This window comes from Phoenix dactylifera, chromosome 3 (assembly GCF_051530095.1).
Source record: "Phoenix dactylifera cultivar Ajwa chromosome 3, Ajwa_hap1_PhDact_Kaust_v1.1, whole genome shotgun sequence".
Lineage (NCBI taxonomy): Eukaryota > Viridiplantae > Streptophyta > Magnoliopsida > Arecales > Arecaceae > Phoenix > Phoenix dactylifera.
The window spans coordinates 51,535,979-51,563,145 of NC_143192.1; the positions used below are offsets into that span (position 1 = coordinate 51,535,979).

General features: G+C 40.6%; 2 protein-coding genes across 4 annotated transcripts; both read left to right on the forward strand.

The window, feature by feature from the left end:
• The first annotated feature begins 142 nt into the window (after positions 1-142).
• LOC103721148 (uncharacterized) lies at positions 143-26,979 on the forward strand. 3 transcript variants are annotated; one of them, XM_039118176.3, is made up of 15 exons: positions 230-946; positions 1,684-1,740; positions 1,894-1,971; positions 3,767-3,848; positions 3,935-3,991; positions 16,248-16,303; positions 20,007-20,238; positions 20,422-20,505; positions 20,583-20,657; positions 20,754-20,837; positions 23,664-23,728; positions 24,233-24,470; positions 24,574-24,662; positions 26,340-26,454; positions 26,536-26,979. In XM_039118176.3, exons 1-15 carry the CDS (start codon positions 360-362, stop codon positions 26,575-26,577), a joined length of 1,941 nt encoding a protein of 646 aa, XP_038974104.3. In that variant the 5' UTR covers positions 230-359; the 3' UTR covers positions 26,578-26,979. The 3 variants fall into 3 exon arrangements, with proteins under 3 accessions (XP_026665841.4, XP_038974104.3, XP_038974108.3); XM_039118180.3 differs by lacking the exon at positions 1,894-1,971; XM_026810040.4 differs by lacking the exons at positions 1,684-1,740; positions 1,894-1,971 and having other exon boundaries at positions 143-946.
• LOC120105604 (uncharacterized) lies at positions 12,062-14,529 on the forward strand. Its single transcript, XM_089929765.1, has 4 exons — positions 12,062-13,829; positions 13,906-14,027; positions 14,115-14,187; positions 14,280-14,529. The coding sequence occupies exons 1-4, from the start codon at positions 13,760-13,762 to the stop codon at positions 14,429-14,431; spliced, it is 417 nt and encodes a 138-aa protein (XP_089785891.1). The 5' UTR covers positions 12,062-13,759; the 3' UTR covers positions 14,432-14,529.
• Positions 26,980-27,167: the final 188 nt, after the last annotated feature.

Below are 27,167 nucleotides of genomic sequence, written 5' to 3' on the forward strand. Positions count from 1 at the left end.
GCATTTTTATATTTCGCAAAACTGCCAACATTAAACGAATACATGAAGTCACATAAAATCGGCAATTTTCTGAGTATACATGAAATCAGATAAGTGGGCTGTGCCGACTTTATATATATAGAGTAAATTCGGCAATTTTGCCGATTCAGGTCCGGAAGCCTATGGTCCTGGCACGTGCAATGCGCGTGAGGTAAAAAGTCGGCATATATCGCCGTCGTTACTTGATCTCCGGAGTTTTCTAATGCTATCGCTGCTAGGGTTTTGTAACGTTTCCCCTTTGAAGTTCTAGGGTGGAATCGGAAGTTTGCTGCGGCGATCTTCCTCCCAATCGAGGGTTCTGGAATCCCCACGGGGCGGCGATGGACTTCGACGAGTACGAATACCTAGAGAAGACGGTGGAGAACCCCGAGGTCCGCAAAGAGAAGGAGGCGGCCAACGGCCACCGGGACATCCCGAATGAGAAGGGCCGGGAGAAGATCTCCAGGCACCGCGCCTCCGTTGACGGCGAGCGCGACTCCGACGACCGCCGCTCAAAGCGGTCGAGGTCGGACGACGGGAGCGGCCGTGACCACGACCGGCATCGCGACCGCGAGAGGGGCTCGTCCCGCCACCGCTCCTCGCCCGACCGCGAGAGGGGCTCGTCTCGCCACCGCTCCTCGCCCGACCGCGACGAGAGAGAGCGCCAGAGGAGCGGGAGGGAGCACAGGGACAAGGATAGGGATAGGGATAGGGATGAGAGGAAGGGGAAAGAGCGGGACAGAGACCGAGACCGGGAGAGGGAGAGGGCAAGGGAACGCGAGCGCGAGAAAGAGAGCGAGAGGGAGCGGTTACGGAGGAGCAGGAGCCGCTCGGAGAGGCTTCGTGAGGAGGAGCGCGAGAGGCACCGGGAGAGGAGCAGGGACAGGGAGTACGGAGAACGGGAAAGAGAAAGAGATCGAGATGCCAGGTACTGTTCTTGCCCTTCCTTTCTTTTATCATCTTCTTCCTGTCATATGCGTTAACCGTAGTGTAATTATCACTTAATTGCTTGCCATAAATGCGTTTAAAATGTTCTCTTTCTTGAAGTCGAGTTATCTTAAGCTTGGAAAGTTTTTCCAATGAGGAGGAAATGATGTCTAGATGGCCTGTAAACTATAACATGTGTGCTCGTTGTTGTTGCTATGAAAGCTCATTTCTTTTGGGCGTTAGGGTTTCGAGAATTCTATGAATACGTGCGTGGTAGAGGAAATTTAAGTATATAACTAATTCAGTATAAGTGAGGTAGAACTACTTGAGGCTGCTTGACCACGTGCACTATGCTAAAGACCGGCACTCTGAGGGGTTTTTCTGATATTAGAGTGATAATTGTAGGAAAGGGAGGCCAGAGATGACTCAGATGGTGGTGGTGCAAAGCTTGTTCGCTCACTTGAAGATGCTATCGTGCTCTATGTCAAAGGATCCTTTTTTTTTCTTTGATTAATTTTATTAGGTATTCTCTGGAATCAGTTTGTTTGTTGCTCACAATTTCTTCTTTCGTGCTATCAACACATCTATGTTCCCTCCAGGTTTTATGTTACTATTCTGATTAAATAATATGCTTGATTTCTTTGGAGTTAGTAGTTCTCAAAATTCATATAGCTTACTGCTGCTATATTTTGAATGTTGAAAATTCTTAATATTGAACATTAATGTGGGAACTCGCAGATGTGCTAGAGCTATCTTCAGAGGGTCACTGCAACTGAGCCTGGCTCAGGAACTCAGGTTATGGATCTTAAAGATCCATTCTTACTAGAGTTTCCAAATTTACATTACCATTGAGAGACTGGGACTGGTAGAATTGGAGGTTCCAATTTATAATTTTAGTTATCCTGCATCTCAGAACATGATAGCTGAATTGTATTTGTTCTGTTGCAGAAATGCTGGTGAGGGGAGTCTTGAGCTTTTTCACAGAAGCATTTCATCTTCTGATGCTTATGACCAAATGGGTGTTCAGTTGAATGCAAAGACAGCCTTTTTCTTTTGGTTTTTCTTTTGCAGGATACATCATTTCCACTTTCGTTGCTAGTTTTTCGTTGCAAGAAAAAAAAAGCCTCATTGGGTATTCATAGCATGTCCATAATTTTGTCATTTTGAGGTCAGGTCATGATTTCAAGGTTCCGTTGTATATGAGTCTAAGTTTCTCACAGTTAAGTTTTAGAAGTCATTATCTAGTATGGCCTTATCATTACAATTTAGGTTCTTAATCGTACCTAACTATTTTTTCATTTACACGACGCCCAATGTTTTTTTTTTTTTTTTTTTTAATAATTTGGTTGGAGTTACCTTTTGTTTTTATCTTCCCCCCAACAGACATTCATACTATGTTTATTGAAAATAACAGAAAGGCCCGATTTGCTGCTGTCTTTCACTTGCATTTGTATTTATATGCCCTAATAATATAAACACAAGGGCTTCTTGTCTGTTAGTTTTTGGCCCATTTTCTTTGAAATTTTGGCTTCCTATGTTCGTCACTGACGTAGCTAGGTGGTTGCCATTTAAGGACTATGTTCATATATAGGCATATATATATGTCTATGTGCATTTATATATACAAACATATTATTTTGTAGGAATATGTGCTGCATGGATCACAAAAATGGCATGATTATTTGACATATTATTTTGCCTGCGCCTTACTAGCAAGCGGCACTAGCATGATCCGGCTGTATGCTAGTTCTTTCCACCAGACCATGCTAAGGACAGACATGGTACAAGACAGTTGTACTGTTAGAATGTCAGGTCGGCCGGCACTGGTACATGATTTCTTAATTCTTGATGGGTCATGATTCTATAAGGCTCTGTTTGAATGCTAGCTGTCTGCTGGTTAGGGGATGGTTAGCAGTTTAACCAGCCAAACAAGAGTCCGGAATGCCATGATAACTTTATGAGGGGCTAACCTGGTTAACATTTTTTCCTACTTTTTGCACAACTTATCTCACTAATCCTGGTGATGTCAATCAAACAATGGATAACTTTAAGCAGTGGTTAGCTGATTTGGGGTGGTTACCAATGGTTAAATATTTATCCCCTGGTTAGCTATTCGACATCCAAATGCAGCCTCCATAGCTAGTGTCATTTGGGGGCAGATATTGATCAATTATCTTGATTGAGCATCTGGACATTGACATCAGTTCTGAAAGACAGCAGCTTTATAGTATATCATACGCATGCTTAACATGTAGATTGCTAGCAAAGTTTCTTTTACTGATAGTTATTTCTTAGATTACTAATTTATATTAATGCAATAAGGAGTAATGGAGGTGTTCTATTTGTTGATCTGTGACATGTGGGTATCAATACTAGTTACTCCTCTTTTTTACTTGTTGCTCATTCTGTCTAGAAGCCTTTAAAATTTTTGCTTGATTTTCCATGTTCTTAGGAAAGTTTGGTGTTCCTCTCACAAGCAATTTTATGAAAATGTCCCACATGTTTCTATCTTGTTACATCTGTTACAGCATTTCTGAGGCCAAAAAAACTCTAATTTCTGTATGCTTTCATTGTATCACGATACCATGACACTCTTTGCGGGATAATAACAGTTCTCATGATGGAGAAAGAAATATCTGAAATGCATGATATTTTGTTTGCATATTATTAAGGATCTCATCTTACAAATAAACAGTTCTGATTCAAGGAGAAAATGTTCTTTCTGCTGTAACTACATCAACTCTTCTCTCTTGTCCATGTTCTAACAGTCTTGTCAAACAAATGGGTTTGATTGTTATAAGCATATTTTTTCCCCATGCAGACGATACAAAGAAAAGAAAGAAGAAGCTGCAGAGCCGGAGGCTGATCCAGAACGAGATCAAAGAACTGTATTTGCCTATCAGGTTTCTTTCTTAAGGTTTACCATTTTATAGAGTAATTCTTCTGCAGTGAGGCAGTTTTTGACTAATATATATATGTGTGTATACAGATTTGTTTGAAGGCAGATGAAAGAGATGTGTATGAATTCTTTTCAAGGGCTGGAAAGGTTAGTATGACAAGATATTGTATGATTAGATAGCACAATCAGGTGATGGCACTTAAGTTTCAATTTTTTTGTCATCCAATGCATTTTATATGTGTTGGCTCAATTCATTTGACTTGGCAAGGGGGAAGCCAATGAAAAAATAAGCGGCGATTTTGGGAAGTAATATTCTAGTTGATGGAAAAGGAAAAAATTGCAGTGGAGTAAGCTGTTCTCAAAGTAGTCCTTATCCTATTCCTTTATAGTTAGCTAGTTCTAGAGAAGTACAAAACATGAGTGGCTATTTGACATAAGAAACACATAAGAAATGCATATGGCGCTTTCAGATAGTTTCCTTTATCAAAATAAAAGATCTAATCCTAAACATATAGAAGAAAAAGGAGGGAAATTAAGTTAGTAGTGTGTAATCCCAGTCTCAGTTTTCATCCAACTTAATGTTCAACTTTATCTTAAAGACAAAGTTAAGGACTCCATACTTTGAATCCACCATAGAGGATTGCATTTATTTGCCAATGCATCTTTTGACATTGTAGTAGTAACATCTTATAAAATAGGCTTGAATCAGCAGAACAAGCCTGTACCTGGTGACTGGGTCTACCACAAACTGTGTGTTAAGCCTTTGTTTGTAGTTGCGATAAAGGAAGTTTATCCCTGCTTTATCTTGTATATTTTGCCAAACACAAGATTCTAGGGTCAGGATAAGTATACACAACAATCAGGTCAGCTTCTTGTTATCCCTTATAAACTAGGTTTAACCTATACATGAAGTACCTTGGTATAAGTTTAAACCCATCTTAAACTTGGTTTAGACCCCCTCCATTATTCCTGTCATTTTGAGGAGAAATGAGTTATTTAGCCTCATATATATAATTTTATAATATAACAATACGATAACATTATATTAATAATATTACGTTGATAATGTAAATTATATACTGTCATCGTATCATCTCATGTATAATATATTATATATTATATTAATGTTATATTATATTATACTATATATTAATATATGATATATTTTAATGTATAAGATTTCTCTGTTTTGTGGGTCATTCTTCATCATGGACTAAAATGATGTATTTAATTCACAAATAGTATTGAGTCATGTAGCTCATTTTTTATTAAATGAACAAACAATAGCAATGGCATTGTCAATATCTATAAAGTAGCATAAAATACTACTTTGGAAATATCAGGGACATCAGTATTACTCTGATTACCAGTTTGTATAAGGTCCATGATATGCCAGTTGGTTCTGAAATGTGAGACAGGTATCTTTACAACAGTGAACTCTGACATGTTGGTTATGATCAAAATTCTGTTTGATATTAGATTCAGAATCTTTACATTTGATTTGATGAAGTTATATTTGATAACTGCTGTCATCTGAAAAAGAATTATTGGATATGCTAGTGAGGACTTATTGGAGAACAAGTGAACACTTGATAGCTACTTTTTTTATAAATAAATACGTTGGTGGGAAGAGTTTTGTTCTTTCCCTGTTACTGGAAGTTACTTCTACTTGTGATTCAATCTGTTTGAGCCCACGGGATGGACTTGGTTAGATTCCTTTGTAGGTTTATAAGCACTGTCAGTCAACCGGCCTCTATTAATCTTGAAATGCCATATAGCTCATAATAAGCTGATAGGGTGGCATTAGTAACCTAAAACTATGAGTTATGCCGTGGCCCAAGATGTTATTTTGATGTCCATTTGCACATGTTCTCTTTTGACTTGGCATAGTTTAGATCAAGGTCTGCCGTACCGGTACCGGTCGGCGTACCGGTGGCGGCCTGGACCGGTACAATACTGGTCTGATTCGGTCCGTACCGGTCGGTACGGTCCCGGTTGAATGGCTGGGTTTTGGTTTCGACGTTTTTTTTTTGAAGTTTTTTTTATTGGATCTTATTTTGTGAAATTAAGTGAAGTTTGATATTTTTTTATTGCTTTTTTTTAGGTTTTTGATGTTTCTATGTGTAGGTTTAGGGTTGAGGATACATGATGCATCTTATTACTTCCTTCTGTTCCAAATGATACAAATGATAAAATGATACACAAAATATTTTCAAATTAAGATACAATCATTTACATACATTTAAAGCACTTTCGGATATCTAAAATCAGGACGAGTGCTGATGGCTCTCGTAGACATTCAGATCATAAGTATAGTCAGGAGGAGGCAGATCGAGCCAACCAGAAGGAACACGTGCCAGGTTATAAGAACTGTCAGATGTTTCGCTTATGCTCTAGGTCTGAGAGGTGTCCTCTGACTGTGTAGGGGGCCATTTGAATATGGCGGAAGCAAAATCCGACGCACTATATCCATATTCGTATGTCTGAGGCTGTGGATAATAGGATCCATATCCGTATGTGAGCTCATCTGCAGCTGCATCCTGTCTTTCTGAACGACCTCGAGGAGCCCGTCTTCTATATCCAATGATATCCTCACGGACTCTATCAGATGGTCGACTGTGGTTCGTATCCTGTGTAGCATGCATAAATTGGGACTCACCGGTGATTCGAAGACCACCTTTCGGTTGTGTCATAAGTACCATACTGTCCTTTGCTTTGGATCGACCCTAGCATCGGTGGCTATGAAGCTGGCTGGTCGTGGAGGTTATCCTGGCTCCTCAAGCTCGAGCTCCTGGCTGGTCGTGGAGGTTATCCTGGCTCCTCAAACTCGAGCTCTTGGCCCACAAGTCAGCTGAGCAGTGGATCATCGTCATTATCGGTGAAGGTTCCGTAGATCGGATTTGCATACTTATGCTCCACTTCCTCCTGAATGCTCTTTAGCCTCAACCGCAGATTGTTGTGCTTATAAACAAGGTCGTTGAGGCGCTTTTATGTCAAACGGTTTCTTTGTTTGCTGTGGATGAGGGCGAAGGTGGACCAATTGCGCTCACAGCCCCTAGAGAAAACTGTTTGGAAGACAAATTCGGATAGCTATCCGCTTTAGATTTCTCGCGGATCCGCCAAAATGTATCCACCATTCAGCTACAAAAATATTTATAAAAATTACATATATGATAGTGCCATATTAGTAACCAAGTAACACCAGGTGAATGTCTTCCTGATGTGACGTACTTGGATGCATAGTCTACTTGCTGACGACAGTCGCTTGTTGTCGAAAACTATAGCTGCCCTCTCTAAATATTTTGCTCTATGAAAAAGAAGCGTGTTCTACCATATTAATAAATGAAGATGCCGGTATACTTACACATGCTGCTAATTACTAAATCATAGTTACCTCTTCAAGACAGAGTCGCGGCTTCTGGATCTTGCTCTATCTTGTAAATAACATTATACAGCCTCCAGAAGTGCGTCATTCATACCAATTCCATCTACGTTGTACTGGAACGGGGGGTTTACGTAGTATGCTGCATATATACGAGACTATCTTAGCATAATTATACAAGTATATCCATCACGATAATTGTCAATATTCTTGCTTACCTGCTAGATGCAATTCTCTACCCATTTGCGCTCTCCATTGTCGTTCAATGATGTTGATGTATGACTGGCCATGGGCTGGATCTACCTCCATAATCCGAGCCTTTGCCTTGCCCATCATGTGACATAGAAATCCCATCTAGGGGTAGATCTCGCCGTGGATAGCCCGCAGCACTTCATATAATGGTTTGATAGCATTGACTATTGCAGTGGTCCGCTGCTAAATTAACTGTCTCGTGACCAAGTTTTCTATCTTGCTCCATTCGGTGCCGGCATAAGAATATCTACTATCATGCCACTCCGAACTAGGGCTGTTAACGAGCCGAGCCGAGCCCGAGCCTGAGCCTGGGAGAGCTCGGCTCGGCTCGTTTCACAGAAGCTCGGGCTCGGGCTCGGGCTCGAGCTCGGTAACGAGCTCTATATTGGGCTCGAGCTCGGGCTCGCTTGGCAAAGCAAAGGCTCGGGCTTGAGCTCGTAAAGCTCGTTTCAATTACAAGCTCCAGAACGAGCTCGAGCTCGGGCTCGTAATCGGGCTCGAGCTCGGGCTCGGGCTTGATAACAGGCTATTTTTCTCTATGTGGTCAGATTTTTATGAATTATAGTGCTGAAATAAAATTTTTCAGTGGGAGACTAGAGCTCGTTTGGGCTCGTGAGCTGCTCGGGCTCGAGCTCGGGCTCGGGCTCGGGTGTAAACGAGCCTCATATTGGGCTCGGGCTCGGGCTCGTTTGACTAACGAGCCAAGCCCGAGCCGGGCTTTTACCGAGCCGAGCCCGGGCCGAGCCCGAGCAGCTCGGCTCATTAACAGCCCTACTCCGAACTGACAAACATCTGACGTAGCGGTAGGGCTCTTTTCTTCTCGAGAATATTATCAAGTGCAATGAAGTTGGTAGCAAACCGTGTAGGAAAAGAAAGTGGGGTCTAAGAAGCTAAACTGGCTTGAAAACGACGCACTCTTGTATCCTCTTTGGTGTCAGAATCTCTTCCTCTGTATACTTTCTCATCAGTGAAAGGACTCAGGTATGCTTATAAATATACCTGGTGATGCGTTGGGCTGTCTCCATCGTTTGCTGCACCCTACGGATTTTTGCAATGTCCATCAGCATGAGATCGATACAATGTGCAGCATATGGGGTTCAGATAATATGTGGCCGCCGCTCCATTAAAATCTTTCTGGCAGCCTTATATTGCGGCCTTTATCAGTGACGACCTGCACGACATTCTTCTATCCTACCAGATCAGTCACATCCTCCATAAGTTTTAGGATGTACGAGGCGTCGTGCATCTGAGCCGAAGCATCAACCGACTTATAGAATTTCTTCGTATTACAATATGTCAGAAAGTTGATGATGCTCCGTCTGGTCGGACCGGTTCGACCATCGCACATGATCGTTAGTCCATATACGGGCCACATGCTCTTGTAGGAGTCAATCCATTTTTTCAGCTCCTCATTGTTGTCAAGAAGCTCATCATAAATGTCATTCGGGCTTGGAGGAACTACACCGAGATCGGCAGCTTGTATGGCGGAAATGGCATATCTGTAGTCAGGGGCGGCCCAATACATTTGGGGGCCTAAGGCGAATCCAATGAATGAGGCCTTTTTTTTTAATAATAATTTTTTTTAATAAATATAGAATATTTAAAAAGATGATATGAAAATGGATAGTTATCAAGTACACTATTTCAACAAAGATACATGAATCTAACAAAGATAGGCAAGAAACCTTTTTAATTTAATATTTTTTTTGAATGGAAGTGCAGAAAAATAATTATCCTAAAAGAAGGGCCATGAAACTGATTAATTAACTGAGATAATGCTTGGCAATATTGTTTATCATGTCAAGCAAGAGCAGAATAGGAAAAGGTCATCCCATGGCACTTCATGGTCAAGGTAAAGAAAAGAATTTGTCCAGAAAGGAGCTTCCCTATAAGAGAAAGTAGGGGCATTATGGGAAATTGACTCTATCTAATTAATAAAAGTCCCAACCCACCATCTCCCTTTCAAGTGAGTACCCAAGCAGCAACCGCAACATCACAGCACAGCAGCCATTCAACCCCCTCTCTCTCTCTACCACCCAAGAGGGGAGAAGAAACCGAGAGGAGAAAATTAAAAGAATCTCCACCCTCCAAGAAGTCCATTTCCAATCCCCCTTTCTTCCTGATGGCCCAGCTGGATCAGGAGTAATGTGAGGGAAGGAAAACCAAGACCAAAACCAAACAAGAGAAGGGATGAAAGATAAGAGTGGCTTCAAGCGTGTATCAAGCCAACCAAATCCCTCCTCTCTCTCTCTCTCCATCCAAAACAAAACTACCGTCCCCAACTTCCTAAATTTTCCCTCTGCAGGCCAGGAAACTCTCCACCTCCCTTCCATCAAGGGGGAAGACTCGTAGCCAGCTCCTATTCCCGTTTTATATGGGGCCTTTGCTTCCTTTTGGTCACGGTCAGACCCAAGAAACTTCCCTCCCTCCCTCCCTCCCTATCTCTCTCTCTCTCTCTCTCTCTCTTCACCTCCCGGGGGCCTTCCATTGGCCTGGGGCCTTAGGCGACCGCCTCGGTCGCCTAAGGCTCGGGCCGACCCTGCCTGTAGTACTTATTGTTTGCCACATTCGCTGGAATGTGGCTGAAGTGGAACCAGGATGCAATAGTTCGCCACATAGTTTTCTTCTTATCCTTCATCGACATTGAGTCTATCCTCTGCTGCTTTGAATTTCTACTGGGGAGAATCTACGTCATGGATTGTTGCTCCTGGTGGAATCACTTTAGATAACTTCTTTCGGCTATCAAAACTACCCAGCATAGCTGCAATCCGGCCACATTCTTTGCTGACGCCCTTCCTGACTGAGGTTGTCCTCAAGAACTCTAGATCTTGCCTGATGCTTTCAGAACTGCCGTTCGACTCGTAGGAAGAGGCCTCAAATCGAGCCCTATGTGTGGCCACCTCCTCCTGCTGCCACTGATCATCCAGGCTTGCCTGCATGACAACTTGGATCTCTGCCTCCTTCTTATCTAGATCCTCAACCTCCTGTGGCTCTCTAGAGTGATAGGAAGGTGGCTCTACTGCTCGGCGTTCCACCTCCGCCTTCTTCTTGGAAATCCTCTCCTTCGCTTCTTTGACCTCAGTGAGATTCTGCCTCATCAGCACACGGATCTCGCCTGGGCAATTCGGGCACGTAGCAACCTCACCGAAATTTTTGGCTAATTGTTGCTTCAACCTGGTTACCCCGCCTCTTTTGAAGACCTTGTCGCAATAGTTGCACTGAAACGGGTGCCGCTGCCCGACTCTTCGCCTATAAGACTAGCCAATATCACGCTTTGTGGGATTGGTTTTTCTTGATGGTTCCATTCCTACCATAAATCTACAACATATCAAAAAGTTAAGCTAAATTAGAAAATTTTGGCATGATCTTTTTTTAGCAATTTCTAAACTATTTTTTAAGCTATTTATTAACAAAATTAAAGAAATAAGATAGGAGAAAGAAATTACACTTTAAATAGTCTCCGCTGGATTTTTTGGAAAGGACCTTCTCCTTAATTTGTGGGCTCTCTCAAATCTTCCATTCTTTGGTTACCGCTCAGAGACTTAAAGGCTCGTTGGATGTGTTGGACTCAGAGACTCTTGTTCGGTTTTTATAGCCGAACGAGAAGAGCATGAGCCGCATGAAGTTTAATATTTTTTTTCATTCTGTCGCCGAAACGGCGGCAGAAGCAAGTACATGGTGGCCCTTTCGGCCACACGCTTTAACATATAAGACACGGACTGTGGCCGAAAGGGCCATAGCCCGTGACCTGTGGCCGCAAATAAGCTACAGCGCGCAAATAAGCCACAGCGCACGCGCTGTAGCCTTTCGGCCACAGTAAAAGAAGTGGCACAACGGCCACTTCTTTTAAAAACCATAGTGCCGCGTTGTGGATTTATAAAAAAATTTTAACGTACAGGTGTGAATCGGTACACGACCGGTACCAACCGGTACGCATGCGTACCGGTCGGTTCTCACACGAGAAGCCACCGGAACCGGTTTCCATGCTGATCCAGCACCGATACGTTAATTTTTTTTTTGCGTACCGGTCGGTTCTCACACGAGAAGCCACCGGAACCGGTTTCCATGGTTATTTTTTTTTTATATCCACAGCGCCCGCGCTGTGGTTTTTTTAAAAAAATGGCCAACAACTGCCACTTCTTTTACTGTGGCCGAAAGGCTACAGCGTGTGCGCTGTGGCTTCTTTTCGGCCACAGGTCACAGGCTGTCGGCCACAGTCCGTGTCTTATATGTCAATGCGTGTGGCCGAAAGGGCCACCACGCGCTCGCTTCTGTCGCTGAACGGCGATAGAATTTGAAAAAATATATATTAAATTTCAAGCGGCTCACGCTCCTCTCGTTCGGCTATAAAAATCAAACGAGATTCTCTGAATCCAACACAAATCCAGCGAGCCTTTGAGTCTCTGAGGGGTAGGATAACCAGAGAAGGGCAGATTTGAGAGATAGCCTACACATTGAGAAGGTCTTCCTAAAAAATCCAGCGGAGACTATTTAAGGTGTGATTTTTTTCTTCTATCTTATTTGTTTAATTTTGTTAATAAGTAGCTTAAAAAAATTGTTTAGAAATTGCCCAAAAAAAGATCATGCTAAAATTTTTATTTTGGCTTAATTTTTTGATATGTTGTAGATTGATGGTAGGAATGGAGCCATCAAGAAAAATCAATCCCACAAAGCGTGATATTGGCTTGTCTTATGGGCAAAGAGTCGAGCAGCGGCACCAGTTTCAGTGCAACTATTGCGTCAAGGTCTTCAAGGGAGGTGGAGTAACCAGGTTGAATCCACACTTAGCCAAAAATTTTGGTAAGGTTGCTACGTGCCCGAATTGCCCAAGCGAGATCCGTGTGCTTTTGAGGTAGAATCTCGCTGTGGTCAAAAAAGCAAAGAAGGGGGTTTCCAAGAAGAAGGCGGAGGTGGAACGCCGAGCGGCAGAGCCCCCTTACTATCACTCTAGGGAGCCACATGAGATTGAGGATCTAGATGAGGAGGAGGCAGAGATTCAGGCTGCCATGCAGGCAAGCCTGGATGATCAGTGGTAGCAGGAGGTGGCCAGACATATGGCTCGATTTGGGCCCTCTTCCTACGAGTCGGGCGGTGGTTTTGGAAGCACCAGGCAAGATCCAGAGTTCTTAAGGATAACCTCAGTCAGGAAGGGCGTCGGCAGAGAACGTGGCCCGATTGCAGCTATACTGGATAGTTTTGGTAGCCGAAAAAAGTTATCTAAAGGGATTACACCAGGAGCGACAATCTATGATGTAGATTCGCATGTTCTCCCCAACAGAGATTCAAAGCAGCATTGGATAGACTCAATGTGGATGAAGAAAAAGAAGAAAACTGTGGCGAGCTATTGCATCCTGGCTCCACTTCAGCCACATTCCAGCGAATGTGGCAGGCAATACGTACTACAGGTCTGCCATTTTTGCCATACAAGCTGCCGATCTTGATGTAGTTCTTTCAGACCTGAAGAACATGTATGGTGAGCTTCTTGACAACAATGAGGAGCTAGAGAAATGGATTGACTCCTACAAGAGCAAGTGGCCCATATATGGACTAACTATCATGTGTGATAGTTGGACCGGTCCGACCAGGTGGAGCATCAACTTTCTGACATATTGTGATGCGAAGACCTTTCACAAGTCGGTTAATGCTTCGGCTCAGGTGCACGACGCCTCGTACATCCTGAAACTTATGGAGGATGTGATTGATCTGGTAGGAGAGAAGAATGTCGTGCAGGTCGTCATTTATAAGGGGCCGCAATATAAGGCCGCCGACAAGATTTTGATGGAGCAGCCACAGTTTTTGAACGTTATGTGCTGCACATTGTATCGATCTCATGTTGATGTTTATTGAAAAAATCTGTAGGGTGCAGCAGACGATGGAGACAACCCAACGCATCACCAGGTATATTTATAACTATACCTGAGTCCTTTCACTGATGATAAAGTATGTAGGAGGAGAGATTCTGAGTCCAGGAGTCACACAGTTTGCTACCAATTTCCTTGCACTTGATAGCATTCTCGAGAAGAAATAAGTCCTACGTCAGATGTTTGTCAGTCCGGAGTGGTATGATAGTAAATATTTTTATGCTGACATCAAAGGGAGCAAGATAGAATACTTGGTGACGAGACAGTCATTCTGGTAGCGGGCCACTGTAATAGTCAATGCTATCAAACTATTATATGAAGTGCTACGGGCCATGGATAGCAAAATCTACCCCTAGATGGGATTTCTATATCACCTGATGGCCAAGGTAAAGGCTCAGATTATAAAGGCAAATTCAGCCCATGGCCAGTCGTACATCAATATCATTGAGCGGCGGTGGAGAGCAAATGGGTAGAGAATCACATCTACTAGGTAAGCAAAAATATTGACAATTATTGTGATGGATGTACTTGTATAATTATGCTAAGATAATCTCGTATATGTGCAGCATACTGCGTAAACCCCCGGTTCCAGTACAACGTAGATGGAATTGGTATGGATGACGCACTTCTGGAGGCTTTGCGTAATGTTATTTACAAGATAGAAGCCACGGCCCTATGTCTTGAAGAGGTAACTATGATTTAGTAATTAGCAGCATGTGTAAGTATATCGGCATCTTCAATTATTAACATGGTAGAACACGCTTTTTTTTCCCAGAGCAAAATATTTAGAGAAGGCAACAACAGTTTTGGACAAGCGGCGGTCGTCAGCAAGCAGACTATGAATTCAGGTACGTCACACATCAGGAAGACATTCACCTGGTGTTACTTGGTTACTGATATAACACTATTATATGTGTGATTTTGATAAATATTTTTGTAGCTGAATGGTGGGTGTATTTTGGAGGGTCCGCGAGAAATTTAAAGCGGATAGCTATCCGGATCCTCTCCCAAACTGTCTTCTCTAGTAGCTGTGAGCGCAACTGGTGGTCTTTCGCCCTCATTCACAACAAACAGAGGAACCGTTTGATATAAAAGTGCCTCAACGACTTTGTTTATATGCACTACAATCTGCAGTTGAGGCTAAAGAGCATTCAGAAGGAAGTGGAGCTCAAGTATGTAGATCCGATTTATGGGACCTTCACCGATGATGACGATGATCCACTGCTCAGCTGGCTTGTGGTCCAGTAGTAGGAGCCCGAGCTTGACGAGCCAGGATCGCTTCCACGACCAGCTAGCTTCATAGCCACCGAGGCTAAGGTCGATCCAGAGCAATGGGTTGAGCGCAATATTCCACGCACTCCTAAAGCTGATCAGCCGCATGCATAAGGGAGCCAGTCACCACATGATTGGTACGAGACACCCTCTCAGAGAGCAGATCGAGAAACGCTCAACAGAGGAGGGCGACATAGCCAGGCAGAGAGGGGCAGGAAAAAAAACAAAGGTCCCAATGGATAGTGTCGAGGAGGAGACTTGGACCAACAACGATGAAGGTTCTAGTGGTGATGGATCTTCTAGCCATGGAGGAAGCGGAGGACAGTATAGTACTTATGACACAGCCGGAGGGTAGTCTTCGATTCACTAGTGAGTTCCAATTTATGCATGCTACACAGGATACGGACCACGATCGACCATCTGATAGAATCTGTGAGGATATCATTGGATATAGAAAACAAGCTCCTTGAGTCGTTCAGGAAGACAGGATGCAGCTGCAGATTAGCTTGCATACGGATACAGATCCTATTTTACACAGCCTCAGGCTTACAAATATGGATATGGTGCGTTCAGGAAGACAGTTCTTATAACCTGGCGCGCGTTTCTTCTGGTTGGCTTGATCTGCCTCCTCCTGACTATATTTATGATCCGGATGTTTATGAGAGCCATCGGCACTCGTCTCGATTTTAGATATCCGAGAGTGCTTTAAATATATGTAAATGATTGTATCTTAATTTGAAGATATTTTATGTATATTATTTTATCATTTGTATCATTTGAAACGGGAGGAAGTAATAAGATGCATCATCTATCCTCAACCCTAAACCTAGACATAGAAACATCAAAAACTGTGAAAAAAGCAATAAAAAAACATCAAACTTCACTTAATTTCACAAAATAAGATCCAATAAAGACAAAACTTAAAAAAAAAAAAGCGCCGGAACTCAAAACCCGACCATTCAACCGATACCATTGCGGACCAGTACTGTACCGTTCCGGGCCGCCACCGGTACACTGACCGGTATCAGTACGGCGGACCTTGGTTTAGATGATGTAATTGTTGAATTTGGCTGGCTCTTCTGCCAAACATCTTAATTATCTTGCCACATCACAAGAACAGAAATAGAAAATAATTGCTGATACAATTCAATTTGTTCTTTGTAGTGTGACTATGTATGGATCATTCTTGTGACTAGTATCCTTAGGTCTGTGGAAGTAGCAAGCAGCTAACTCATTTGCATGCTGTGCTTTTACCCAGTTGACTTTATGATAAATTTTTATGCTAATGTATCTAAATTTTGATGTTGCAGAAGAGTTTTAAGCAAACAAATATGTATAGATGATTTTAAATTTGAGTTTTGTCATTAATGTTTTGCCTTCACTTTTACAGTACAATTTAAATTCCTTGTTATGATCTTTTTGTATTCCACAAGTTTTTTTGTCAATGGATCTTTTATAGGTTGATGGTTACTGTTTGTGGTCTTGTTGACAGCTTGTTAGATAGGTTGCTCCTCACTATGATTAGTGACCTGTAAGATATGTTGTTGATCCATGTTTGGTGAGGTGAACTCTCAAAAAGTTGGACTATGTTTTCAGTCTAAAAGTTGACTTATCTGTTAATCTCTGCTATGTTTAGGTGCGAGATGTCCGCCTCATTATGGATCGCAACTCAAGACGCTCTAAAGGGGTTGGGTATGTTTCTCCTTTACCTAATTTTCTTTGCCAATGTTTCTGTCTAGGCAAATGCTCTTGAGCATGTATCATTAGGAAAGTCTGCTGCTTTCTGTAATTCTGTAGAATAGAGCCTGTATCATTCATTAAAACTTCATCAGTTCCTCCAAACCCTTTTTTTTGTTGCAAAAAACTTCCTCGGTGTCATTATATAGATCCTATTTCTGTCTTCTTCTGTCATATACAGACATCAAAAGGAAAAAAAAGGGAAAAAGCAATGGACCTGATCATAATCTCTTGTAAAACAAGTGTTTGTGAGTCCGTGTCATTGCCTTGGGCACTATCTTTATTATCAACTCTGCATCCTGGTTTTGTGTTATATAAAATATTGTGTGCAAAAAACTAAATCGAGTATGCATGTTGGTTCAAGATTCTTTGCGACTGGAATTATTGCAAAGCTAAATGCTGCTATACTGACAGAATATAAAAAATTGCTCCTGAGAAAGTCATGTTGCACCCATTGTTCTTGCCGTTCATCAAAGTTACCTGATCGCTAAAGATCAACAATATGTGCATTCCAAGGGAATAGTAAAAATGAAGCTGATTAAGTGAAGGTAAACCCTAATTCACCCAAATTTGTATTCTATAATAGCAAAGAATGAAGTCGCTTGTGCTCCTATTTGCGAGGCAATTTTGGGCCTGACAAATGTCAAAGAATTCTGCCTTTTCGGGGCAGTGGAAAAATGGAAATGAAAGCCCTTTTAAGCTAAATGTCTATTAAAAGTGAGAAGCCAAAAGATGTTTTCAGTGCACCAATATCTTTAAGATTAATAACTTGTGGTAGAAAAATGTGCAAAGTGATCAACAAGAATGTGTAAATAAGTATTGGATTCCAGATCTCAAAGATTTAAGGAAGGAAATCCATATTGGCTAAGCATGAATGCATGTCCATAACTGAAGCCTCACAAAGCGTCAATGTCTTATTCTCTTCCTGCTTGGTAATTTAGGGATCAAATGCAATGTGATGTTGTTCGCATGGTGGCTATTCACGTCTTCTTATGATTGTGGTTATTTGATTGATGCATGGAGCATTCTGCAAGCCATCACTTTCCATTTTTGGTCTAGATGCAAAGTGCTTGTTTTCTGCCAAGTGAGCCATTGGATGGTAACTGCAGATTGGAATATTTGGAATCATGCAAAAAGTTCCAAATGCACGTGAAGGGATCCACTTGTCCATAGATAATGGTAAGAAGAATTATACCTATAATACTGAATCCACGGTCAGGTTGCATGTGGTGAAAGCATTTGATGTAGCCTGACTCTGGGAGAGACAAAATAGGCATTTGATTAGCCAGTATGGCCTTAAATAATAGGGCTCGGGCACCTTGTTTGCTTTCTACAGCAAAGCAGCATTTTGAGCCATTAAGAAGTCTGGACACTCGAGAATGAGAAGTGTGGAGCTACTTTAGCCAGTAATTTTATTTTATATCTCAGTTCTTATTTAGAGTGCTTTCTGCTGTGAAAATTTAGGGTTGTTATTGTTATTATTATTTATTGTGTTTCCTTTTTCTTGGAGCATCCTAAATGGAGTCAATTAGTTATGTACAGCAAACCCTCAATGCAAAGCATCATCTGGAACAAAGTAGTTTTGGTTGATTTAATGAAGAAAGGGCATGTATTCTTCGTGGTTTTCTCTTTCTTTTCGAACTTCTTTTCCCCTCCATTTAATCTTTATTCTTTCTACTTTCTTTTTTACTTATTTGTCCTTGTTTTATCCAGTTATCCCATAGAAGTCAGCTGGTACTTGTCTGTTCAGCTGTTTCCAACCTGGATGCACTACAGTCCATTTAGGCCTCCAGAAATTCCTTGAAATCATGTAAAAGCTCATCAAGACTCCCATAAATCTTTTCTAACTCAAAAACCTTAATTCCTATTATTTAGCTTCTCCTTTCATTCTGTTTTGGAGGTTATGCAAATCTGGTTATGTTATACGCGAAGCTTCTGCTTTCAGTGATCTAATCTTCCCAAACAAGTGGATCATAATCACTAAAACTTTCTCAAAGGCTGAGCTTTTTGCACCTTACTAATGGTTCATCTTTCTCGTTCCTAAATCTGCCTCTCTCCCCAAGTTTCATTAGCATAAAAAGGCAGTATTTTATTAATTTTTAATCAAAACCCTGTAGCAGCCCAGAAAGATCCTGAAATTCACTCCTTTAAGCTTTAGTTCGTATCAACCTTGCAAGTCAGTTCTGGATAGATTACGCTGGAAGATGTGCTTGTGACAAGGATGGAAGTAACTTGTGACAATATGCAGTTCACAAACAAAGTTCAAAATGAGGGAGAGAAAACCTGAGATATGCAACAATATGTGCAATTTAATCCTTTTTTTATGCTATTTTGGAGAGGGTGACAGAATAGTTAGAGCAAGCTAAGCATGCAAGTGAGAATGTAGATAGTTCGATATCCTATGTTTAGATGATAATCAGTAGAAGTATGAGTGGCTAGGAGAAACAAGGTTGATTTACCGGCCATTTAAGGCAAGGGAAATTCCAAATTATTGAAGAACTATCAAAGTAACAATATTTAATGGGTGGTGGAATCAAATCTAAAGACAAGTGACAATAATATCTAATTACTAATATGACTTTATGCTTTTAATGCTTTTTGGCTATTTTGTTAGCTATATCAGTGAAAAATTGGCAGCATATTTATTTTATTTATCTAGAGATAGCATCAAAAAAGGTCATGTATTGGAAGTAAAAGGAAGCAACACATGTGAAAGAGATAGAGAGAGCACTGCATAGATCACAACGGACCAATGAGTTATCATGATATTGGGAAGTTCCATTTTTGGTGAGCCTGTATGAAAGTTGGTATTCAGAAGTTATTGTTTCACTGTCATTTACACTAATGATTGAGATGTTAAATCAGAGGCCTCATGGTCAGTGTTCTCTGTAACTGATACAGTTTTGTTGATGAGATGAAGATTCAGTTAGATGCTTGTTCATGATTGCAGAAAATAGGTTCTGGTGGGTAAGGTTGTAAGTCCATTTGAAGTGGATGGATATAGAGAATGCAATAGTGCAGATGATGATAAGGCTCTCACTAAAGTTGATGGCTCTGAAAGTTAACTAGGATGTTCTTTCTACTTATATTGTGAAAAGGAGACTAGTTATTTTTGTAGAAAGATCAGCAGTAGGGTGCTAATAGGTTGTTTAGACTGTTATTCGATCACTTATTTGCCATGAATACATAATGGAAAATTGTAGTATGGCTTTAATAGGGCTGACGATGTTTATGAGTTGGAATATTGGGTAATCAGGAAGGAAAAAACGTCATTAATCAAGGAGAGATTTGAAGGCTATGGGGTATGTGGAGGCTGATGATGTTTACAATCAGGTATGAGATGATAGAAGAAGTTTAGATGGATTCATCATTTTTGAAGGTGCTGATGAATTGGTTGATTGGAGGAAACTTAACTGTTGCTCTTCCAGTTCACCTAGACTGCAATCAAGCTAGTCAGGGAAGTCATGACTTGATAGAATGATTAAAATTGATATATGATGTTTAACCTAAGATGGTCAATATTTTTTTTTTTTGCACGCATGGTTGTTTTTCCACAAGTTATCAGCATTTGTTTCTTTAAAAGTTAGAAGTAAGAGCTTCTTTTTGAAAAAAGAAAAAAACTGTATATAAAAGTAGTATGTCTGACTTGAATCTGCAGGTACATTGAGTTCTATGATGCTATGTCAGTTCCCATGGCAATAGCTCTCTCTGGCCAGCCTCTTCTTGGCCAACCAGTAATGGTCAAACCCTCAGAGGCAGAAAAGAATCTTGTCCAGTCAACTACTTCTGCAGGCGGGGTAGCTGTGCTTGCTGGACCTTATTCAGCTGCAGCTAGAAAGTTGTATGTTGGCAATCTTCACTTCAACATGACAGAGGATCAACTTCGACAGGTTAGTAACAAAAGGGGCTCCTGAATTTTGATCGGTGAACTAATATTTAGTGGGATAATGGTGTGAAGTGGTAAAAAAATGTTTTATTATCCCTGTCTCTTAACTATGTTCTGTTTATGATTGCATGTGCATTGTTTATTACTTCATACTTTGTTCTCCTTGATTTTTAATACGACTATTCAGGTGTTTGAACCATTTGGTCAAGTGGAGCTGGTCCAGTTGCCCCTTGATGAGACTGGGCATTGCAAGGGTTTTGGTTTTGTTCAGGTGAGTGATGTCTTAAAATTGTTGCCTTTGGATGGCATCTCAAACCGAGGCTTATGGGTCATAATGCTTTTTCGTAGTTTGCACGTCTTGAAGATGCCAAAGCTGCTCAAAGTTTAAATGGACAACTGGAAATTGCTGGCAGGACAATTAAGGTAGTTTCTTTTTTTTATTTGATCATGTAGATAAATGGAGAATAGTGGATAATTGCATTTTGATTGTTCTATTATATGTATTTCACTTATTTCTAGGTTTCAACTGTAACTGACCAAGCTGGAATGCGAGATGCTGGTGCAAATGCTGGTGATCTTGATGATGATGAAGGTGGAGGCTTGGTTTGTATCTTCTCCCTTTTTACTTGTTTTCACAATTGAAATCGTTATCTGTGGGTTTCATTGTTGTTATGAATTAACACCTTGCATTTGAAGCACTCTTCAATCGTCCACAATCATCTTTCTTCTTTAAGTTTGTTAAACTTGTTCACCATTTTATTCTTATCAAGGAAGTTCTGATCTTATTTTTTGTGTAGATGAAATAGTAACAATTAGCATTTTTGTTTTTTCTTTCCTTACTACTAAAAATTAAAAACAGGGTTGAACTATGAACACTGCATGACATTTTCAATCTCATGTTCGCTGCAGTCCTTGTCAATGCCCAAGCATTCAAATTCTCTGAGATATCTATTATCCATTGATTCTTCACGATAAACTCTCTACCATTCTTTGCAAGCAAATCAAGCACTTGTTGCCTTGCTGAAAGATCTGGGTCATCTATGATCCCTGAAATCCTCATGTCAGGTTTAGACTTCTTAAAACTATCGAAAACTTTAGAATCAATCACAACGAGCCCTTGCAAAAAATGTTTTTCTTCTCTTTTATAACCTGTTTAACTTGGTAGTTGCTGCAGTTGAGCTTCACTGAATTAATGCCCAAATTTTCAAAAATGTTTAGATGCATTTCTGACATAAAGAGAAATCAAAGATATCAAATGTCTTAAGATGATGCCTCTCGGCAAATCAAGTGATACAGTTGTCTTGGAATGTTCTTCTTGAGATATAAACTGCACTCCACCATAATGTTCCTTTCGGCATTGGGGTTAAATGGTCGAAATAATAGTTATTCTTAATGTACTAACTGGAACTGGGAAGATAAGATTAATCAACAAGACTGGCACCAACTTCGTTCTTAATGTCATGACGAGATCAACATATTTTTCATGATCTTGATCTTGTAACTGACAAATGAATCATGATTTCAACAGTACGTAATTTCAAGGTATAGGATCGGGGGGAAAACTCTTCTTTGGATTTTGATTTCAAGTACACAAGGGTATTTGCCTTCAGATGACCATCGCTTTTTTCAAATAAGATCTCTCTTCCTCCATCTTCCTCTCACCCTCCTGTCCCCCCAACTCCCAACCAAAAAAAAAAACCTGAAATACTGCTCAGCCGTTTAGTACTGAAGAACTGGAAAATTAGAAGGTGCATGCATTATTCAGTCTATAATGCCAATGCAGGGTGATTTAAAATTGGCATATTGAAACTTCACTACATATCAGAAATATGTAGATACTGTTTAGCTTAATTATGCCTGAAAATTTTTTATAACCATTAGTCAGGGGTTCGAATCCCTCCTCGCCCACAACCTTCCAAAAAGGGTGGTTATTTTATTCTGGGTAATGAAGAACTTGTCATTCTTAATTCTTGGATTCAGGAAAAAGTGGACATCAACGGCGGAACTGGAAGTGAACCTAGAATCGTTCAAAGAAGCGCCCTCCCAAGGAAAATCCCGAATTGGATCCAAAATTGACGGGACTAATTTGGAAAACCGGTTGAGATATGCAAGAGCAAACTGTTTTTATTGAAAATATTCCTCGCTATTCATGGTGCTACCGTAGAAAATACTTTATTCGAAGATGGTGACGATGCAAATACATTTCGTGCTTTTAACCCAACTCAAGCCGAAGAGACTTATTCAATGGTCACTGCTAACCGCTTTTGGTCGTCCATGATTAAAGAGTTAGTGATACATTTTTGCGCTGGTATATCGAATCCGGTCAATTTATGAAGTGAGAATCATGACATGATTCTGTCTAAAATAGCAAGTTTTTTTTTTAATTTTTTCTTCAGTTCATTTCAAAATACTTCAATTGGTACGCGCAAGAAATAGGCCAATTCGGCAGCTTTTTGTTCAATTCCTTTCACATTCACAGGCGTCGTCATTTCCAAGATCACCTTCACGGGTCCCCTCGTAATCCTTAACGGCTTTGTGTCCTAGCAGCCGTCCCTGGTTCATTTTTTAATTATATTGGTAATTCCTTAACTTCATTTTCTTTTGAATTCGTCGTCCAGTAGCTACAATAGTCTTTTTGATCGGTACCGTAGTAGCTCTTTGGTTAGGTATTGGAGCAACATTACCTATTGATAAATCCCTAAGACCTGAGACTCTTGAAGAATCTTTTCCATTTTTCGGTTATGTATGGAAAGATAGAAATAAAATGACTACAATTTTGGGTAGGACGAATGCAGCCCTCATCGCATCAGGGGTGGGGACGGAGCAGAAGTCTAGATAGAACAGCCGCCCTACGGCCTTTCCCAATCCGCTTCCCTATCACTAGATCCTGAACAAACCCCCCTAAAAAAAACACAATGCATTTATTTTGACAAGTTTACCAACAGATAGTTGGTGTACGAAAAACATTTTTGAAAGACTATTAAGCGCTGGAAGAACACTTCAGGCAGGTCTGGTTATTAGGGGCATCCCGAAAACATCCGGGTCGAAATATGGCTTTCAAATTAAGTTCCGAATTAGTAGATTTGAAAAGATATTAGATCACCGTGGGAAACTTTCAAATGAGTAATGCTTACCAGTCTATTATTCACACAAAGTCAGATGCCACCGGTCTCTATTTATTGTATCTTGAGAGCTTTATAGGCCTTCCCTAGAACTCACCATAAGATTAAGCCTGGAATGACCAGCGAACTCGGTACTAGTCAGCCTCTTTCCTGTCTCGTACTTCCACCCAATTGATATTTAACCTGCTTGTGAAAGGATATTACCTAATTTTGTGTATAACATAACTTTCTTACTATTGAAGACTGCGCTCTTTATATATTTTCTTTGTTTTAGAGCTGGCATAACTTGCACTAATTTTGTTTGCAGTCTCTAAATGCTCATTCTAGAGCTATCCTTATGCAGAAGTTGGACCGTACTGGCACTGCAACCAGGTTTGGAGCTATTGAGCCTGTACATATTTTTAAAAATGTACTTTTATAAAAAGATCTATAATAGTGAGCTCACGGTTGGTTATGTTGCCACCAAAAGATCTATTCCCGGGATAAAAAGTTGATCTCGGATCAGGTCTGAGCCCTTTTTCTTAAAAGTTTAATTCCGAAGCATTTTTTCCTGGGCTTGGGCTTTTAGGATTTTAAACAAAATTTAATTATGCCCCACATTCTTGGTATTACCTGGCCTGACCAAGATATTGAGCTGGATTCTGGTCTAGTGTGTTTTAACCAGTTTTAGGTCCTGGGCCTGAGCCTGGTCGTTTCAGCCCTGGGCGGGGTTTCTGGAGGCCTAGGTTGTGCCCCAGTCCAGCCAGTTGTTTTCCTTACTCATGGAGATACAACGAAGACAAAAGGCTCATATGATATCTTGCTTATGTCTTTCCCTGCTTCTTTAACCATTTGGCTTACTGGATGTCTCTTTAAACATTTTGTGGTTATCTGCAGTGTCGCTGGTGCTCTTGCTGCTCCTGCTGTCAACTCTGCAGCTCCAACTCTACCAACTGCATCAGTTCTTGGTGTTCCTCAAATGGTTACTCCCCTTCTACAGCCCACTGTACCTGCACTTGCTGGATTACCAGCTTCAGGTCTTGCTGTTGCTTCCACAACCACACAACCTGTTGAAACTGTTGGGATACCTAGTGAATGTTTGCTGCTAAAGAATATGTTTGATCCAAATGTAGAGGTTGGTTGGGATCTCTCTCTATCTCACATACACACGCACCCGCACATGCGTGTGCACAAGCATGGCACATTGATAATTATACTGAAGAAAACCTTTGTGGCAGACGGAACCGGATTTTGATTTAGATATTAAAGAAGATGTTCAAGATGAATGCTCCAAGTTTGGCACTGTGAAGCACATTTTTGTGGACAAGTGAGTGACCACTGCTTATTGCTTTTATCGATTTTATTTTATGTAACAATTGGTAAGCTCTACGTTGATAGTATATTTCGTTGCTTATAATTATTGTTGTGACTTTTGCTTGCGAACATAATGCCAGCAGTCTATCTTTTTTTATTTTCCTAGTGTTGATGCCTAGATTTCAGCTTCAACAATTTTGTTGCTTATATTATTGTTGTGAGTTTTTCATGTGAACATGATCTCTGCTGTCCATCTTTTTATATTTTCCCAGTGTTGATGCCTAACTTTCAGTTCATAAATTGAAACCCATGGTGTGTTAAAAACACATTGCATGTCTAATGGCTCTACATGTCATACAATAACACTAGGACACTTCTTGAAGTATGCCCACCAAAAGTAGCTCAAAATTAGTGTTAAGAAGTATTTTCTTGATGGGATACTCATATTATACATACATCGAGGTATACTTCCTGTAGTGAGAATTTTGAATTCATAGTGGTAGTTGTGATATTGAAGCTTTAGATGATCTCCTAGTTATATGGATTAAAATCAATTTGATCATTTTGTTTGTACTTGGCCTTTTTCCCCCTACTTTTTTCTCTTCCCCTAATTTGATACGAGGGATTTGCATGAACTTGAACTTACCTTTAGTTGCATGGCATATATATACTTGCAGATATATGATAATACGTATAATGACTGTACAGAGACATGCATATACATGAATTTCATGTATCATGGGTCGTCATGTGCCTTCCCTATCCATGCCAACCCTTTAAAATTCGTATAATATACTGGGACTCTACTATGATCCATAACTAAGCTGTTCAGGATCCATATACATGGATTTTATGTGTCGCCATATTGTAGTTTTGAGAATCTACCGAGCTTGACTACTGTATCGTGGGTCATTATGTGCCTTCCCCATCCATGTGAACCCTCTAAAATCCGTATAATATGCTGGGACTCTACTATGATCCATAACTAAGCTGTTCAGGATCCTAATTCCTCTACAACAAGCCGGAACTCTGATATGATCCCTTCTTAAGGATCCTAGTTCCAGGTGATAACCTAAAACTCAACTATGATCCTTACTTTATTGAGAATCCTACGCAGAACAAAGCTGCATTTTGACTGGTTTTTTCACTCAAGAATTGATATTCAAATATATTATCTCAAATGCAATCAAAATAACATTCAAAGTTTTTAGTACTGAGCATAGTGTGTTTGCACCAAATTTGTATCTGAGGTGCCATGGCAAATCATACGTTCCCAACCAATCAATACTGTGGTTGGTGAAATGTTTGAGGAATGCAGTACACCTTGAATGTTTATACGTTATAAAACTTGTCTGAGAAGGATATTTGCAACTTTGAGCTTTGATAACACTAAGCTCTTTCCTTGATGCATATACTACTCTTCTTGTATTTAGCTTCCATAAGTTGAACAATGTACAACCTTGATCCTGCAGCACCAATTACTGAGATAACTTGTCCAAAGAGGATATTCACAACTTCTGAGTCTTGAACTTCAATGTCGTTCTCCACGGTGCTAAACTGTTTCCTTGACGTAGATGCTATATTTGTAAATTCAAGATGACCCTGAATGTGTTTTAGTTTCCATTTGTTGAAGCATATGTAACCTTGATGATACAGAACGAATCTCATTTGTCTTATTTTCTGGAAACAGGAATAGTGCTGGCAATGTATATCTGCGTTTTGACAATATTACTTCAGCCCTGAATGCGCAGCGTGCACTCCACGGAAGGTGGTTTGCTGGAAAGATGATTACAGCGACATTCATGGTGATGCACTTATGCATTCCTCTGTTCTGTGAATTTGGCTGCGGTTTTTTGGTTTACTGACTCTGCTTTTTCATTTTTCAGCTCCCCCAGCAATATGAAGCAAAATTTCCAAGCAAAAGTTAATTTGTTCATAGTAACTAAGATTCATATGTGCGAGGAAACAAGTATTAATCGAGAAACATGTACCTGTAAAGTTTTAGGACAACTTGCTAAGATGGGGTATTCTGTTGTGTTCTGTCGTGTATGAATCCGTTTGTGCCTCGAGGTATGCCTGGTGCTGATAATGGGAGTTCTAGTCAAAGATTCAGTCGTTTCACCTCAATGAGCTTATTTGTTTTTTAAGCCCTTGGTGTTAAGGTGCTCGAGAACTAGGAGAAATTTGTAGGACAGCCCTGCTGGATGTCCTGGGTATTGTTTCGTGTAGTTTGGTCGACTTCCTTTTGTTTTGTATACATATATGCTGGAGAAAAATGCGAGCTCTTTTTTATCATGATGAAAGAAGAAATACTTGTCTTGGAACGCCAATATCTATCGTTTGCCTGTTAAATCAATTCATATTCAAAAGATGCATGGCTAGATGTAGCCCTTCAACAGTGAGACGAGATGGATGGGCTTTCCCTACCTTTTTATTGGCAAGTGTTATTTGCAGTACCGCCTAAAAATTATTCTAGTTCTTTCTTTGTACAACTTCAAATTTACAAACTAATGTTTTG

What these genes read in the sequence shown, in the direction of transcription:
- LOC103721148 (XM_039118176.3), top strand. Translation starts at nt 360, where the DNA reads ATGGACTTCGACGAGTACGAATACCTAGAGAAGACGGTGGAGAACCCC. An exon ending in ATGATGAAGGTGGAGGCTTG is followed by an intron (nt 20,838 to 23,663) that starts GTTTGTATCTTC and finishes TTTTGTTTGCAG; the next exon opens with TCTCTAAATGCTCATTCTAG. An exon ending in AAGCACATTTTTGTGGACAA is followed by an intron (nt 24,663 to 26,339) that starts GTGAGTGACCAC and finishes TTCTGGAAACAG; the next exon opens with GAATAGTGCTGGCAATGTAT.
- LOC120105604 (XM_089929765.1), top strand. Translation starts at nt 13,760, where the DNA reads ATGGCCAGTCGTACATCAATATCATTGAGCGGCGGTGGAGAGCAAATG. An exon ending in CGGCCCTATGTCTTGAAGAG is followed by an intron (nt 14,028 to 14,114) that starts GTAACTATGATT and finishes TTTTTTTCCCAG; the next exon opens with AGCAAAATATTTAGAGAAGG. An exon ending in CAAGCAGACTATGAATTCAG is followed by an intron (nt 14,188 to 14,279) that starts GTACGTCACACA and finishes ATATTTTTGTAG; the next exon opens with CTGAATGGTGGGTGTATTTT.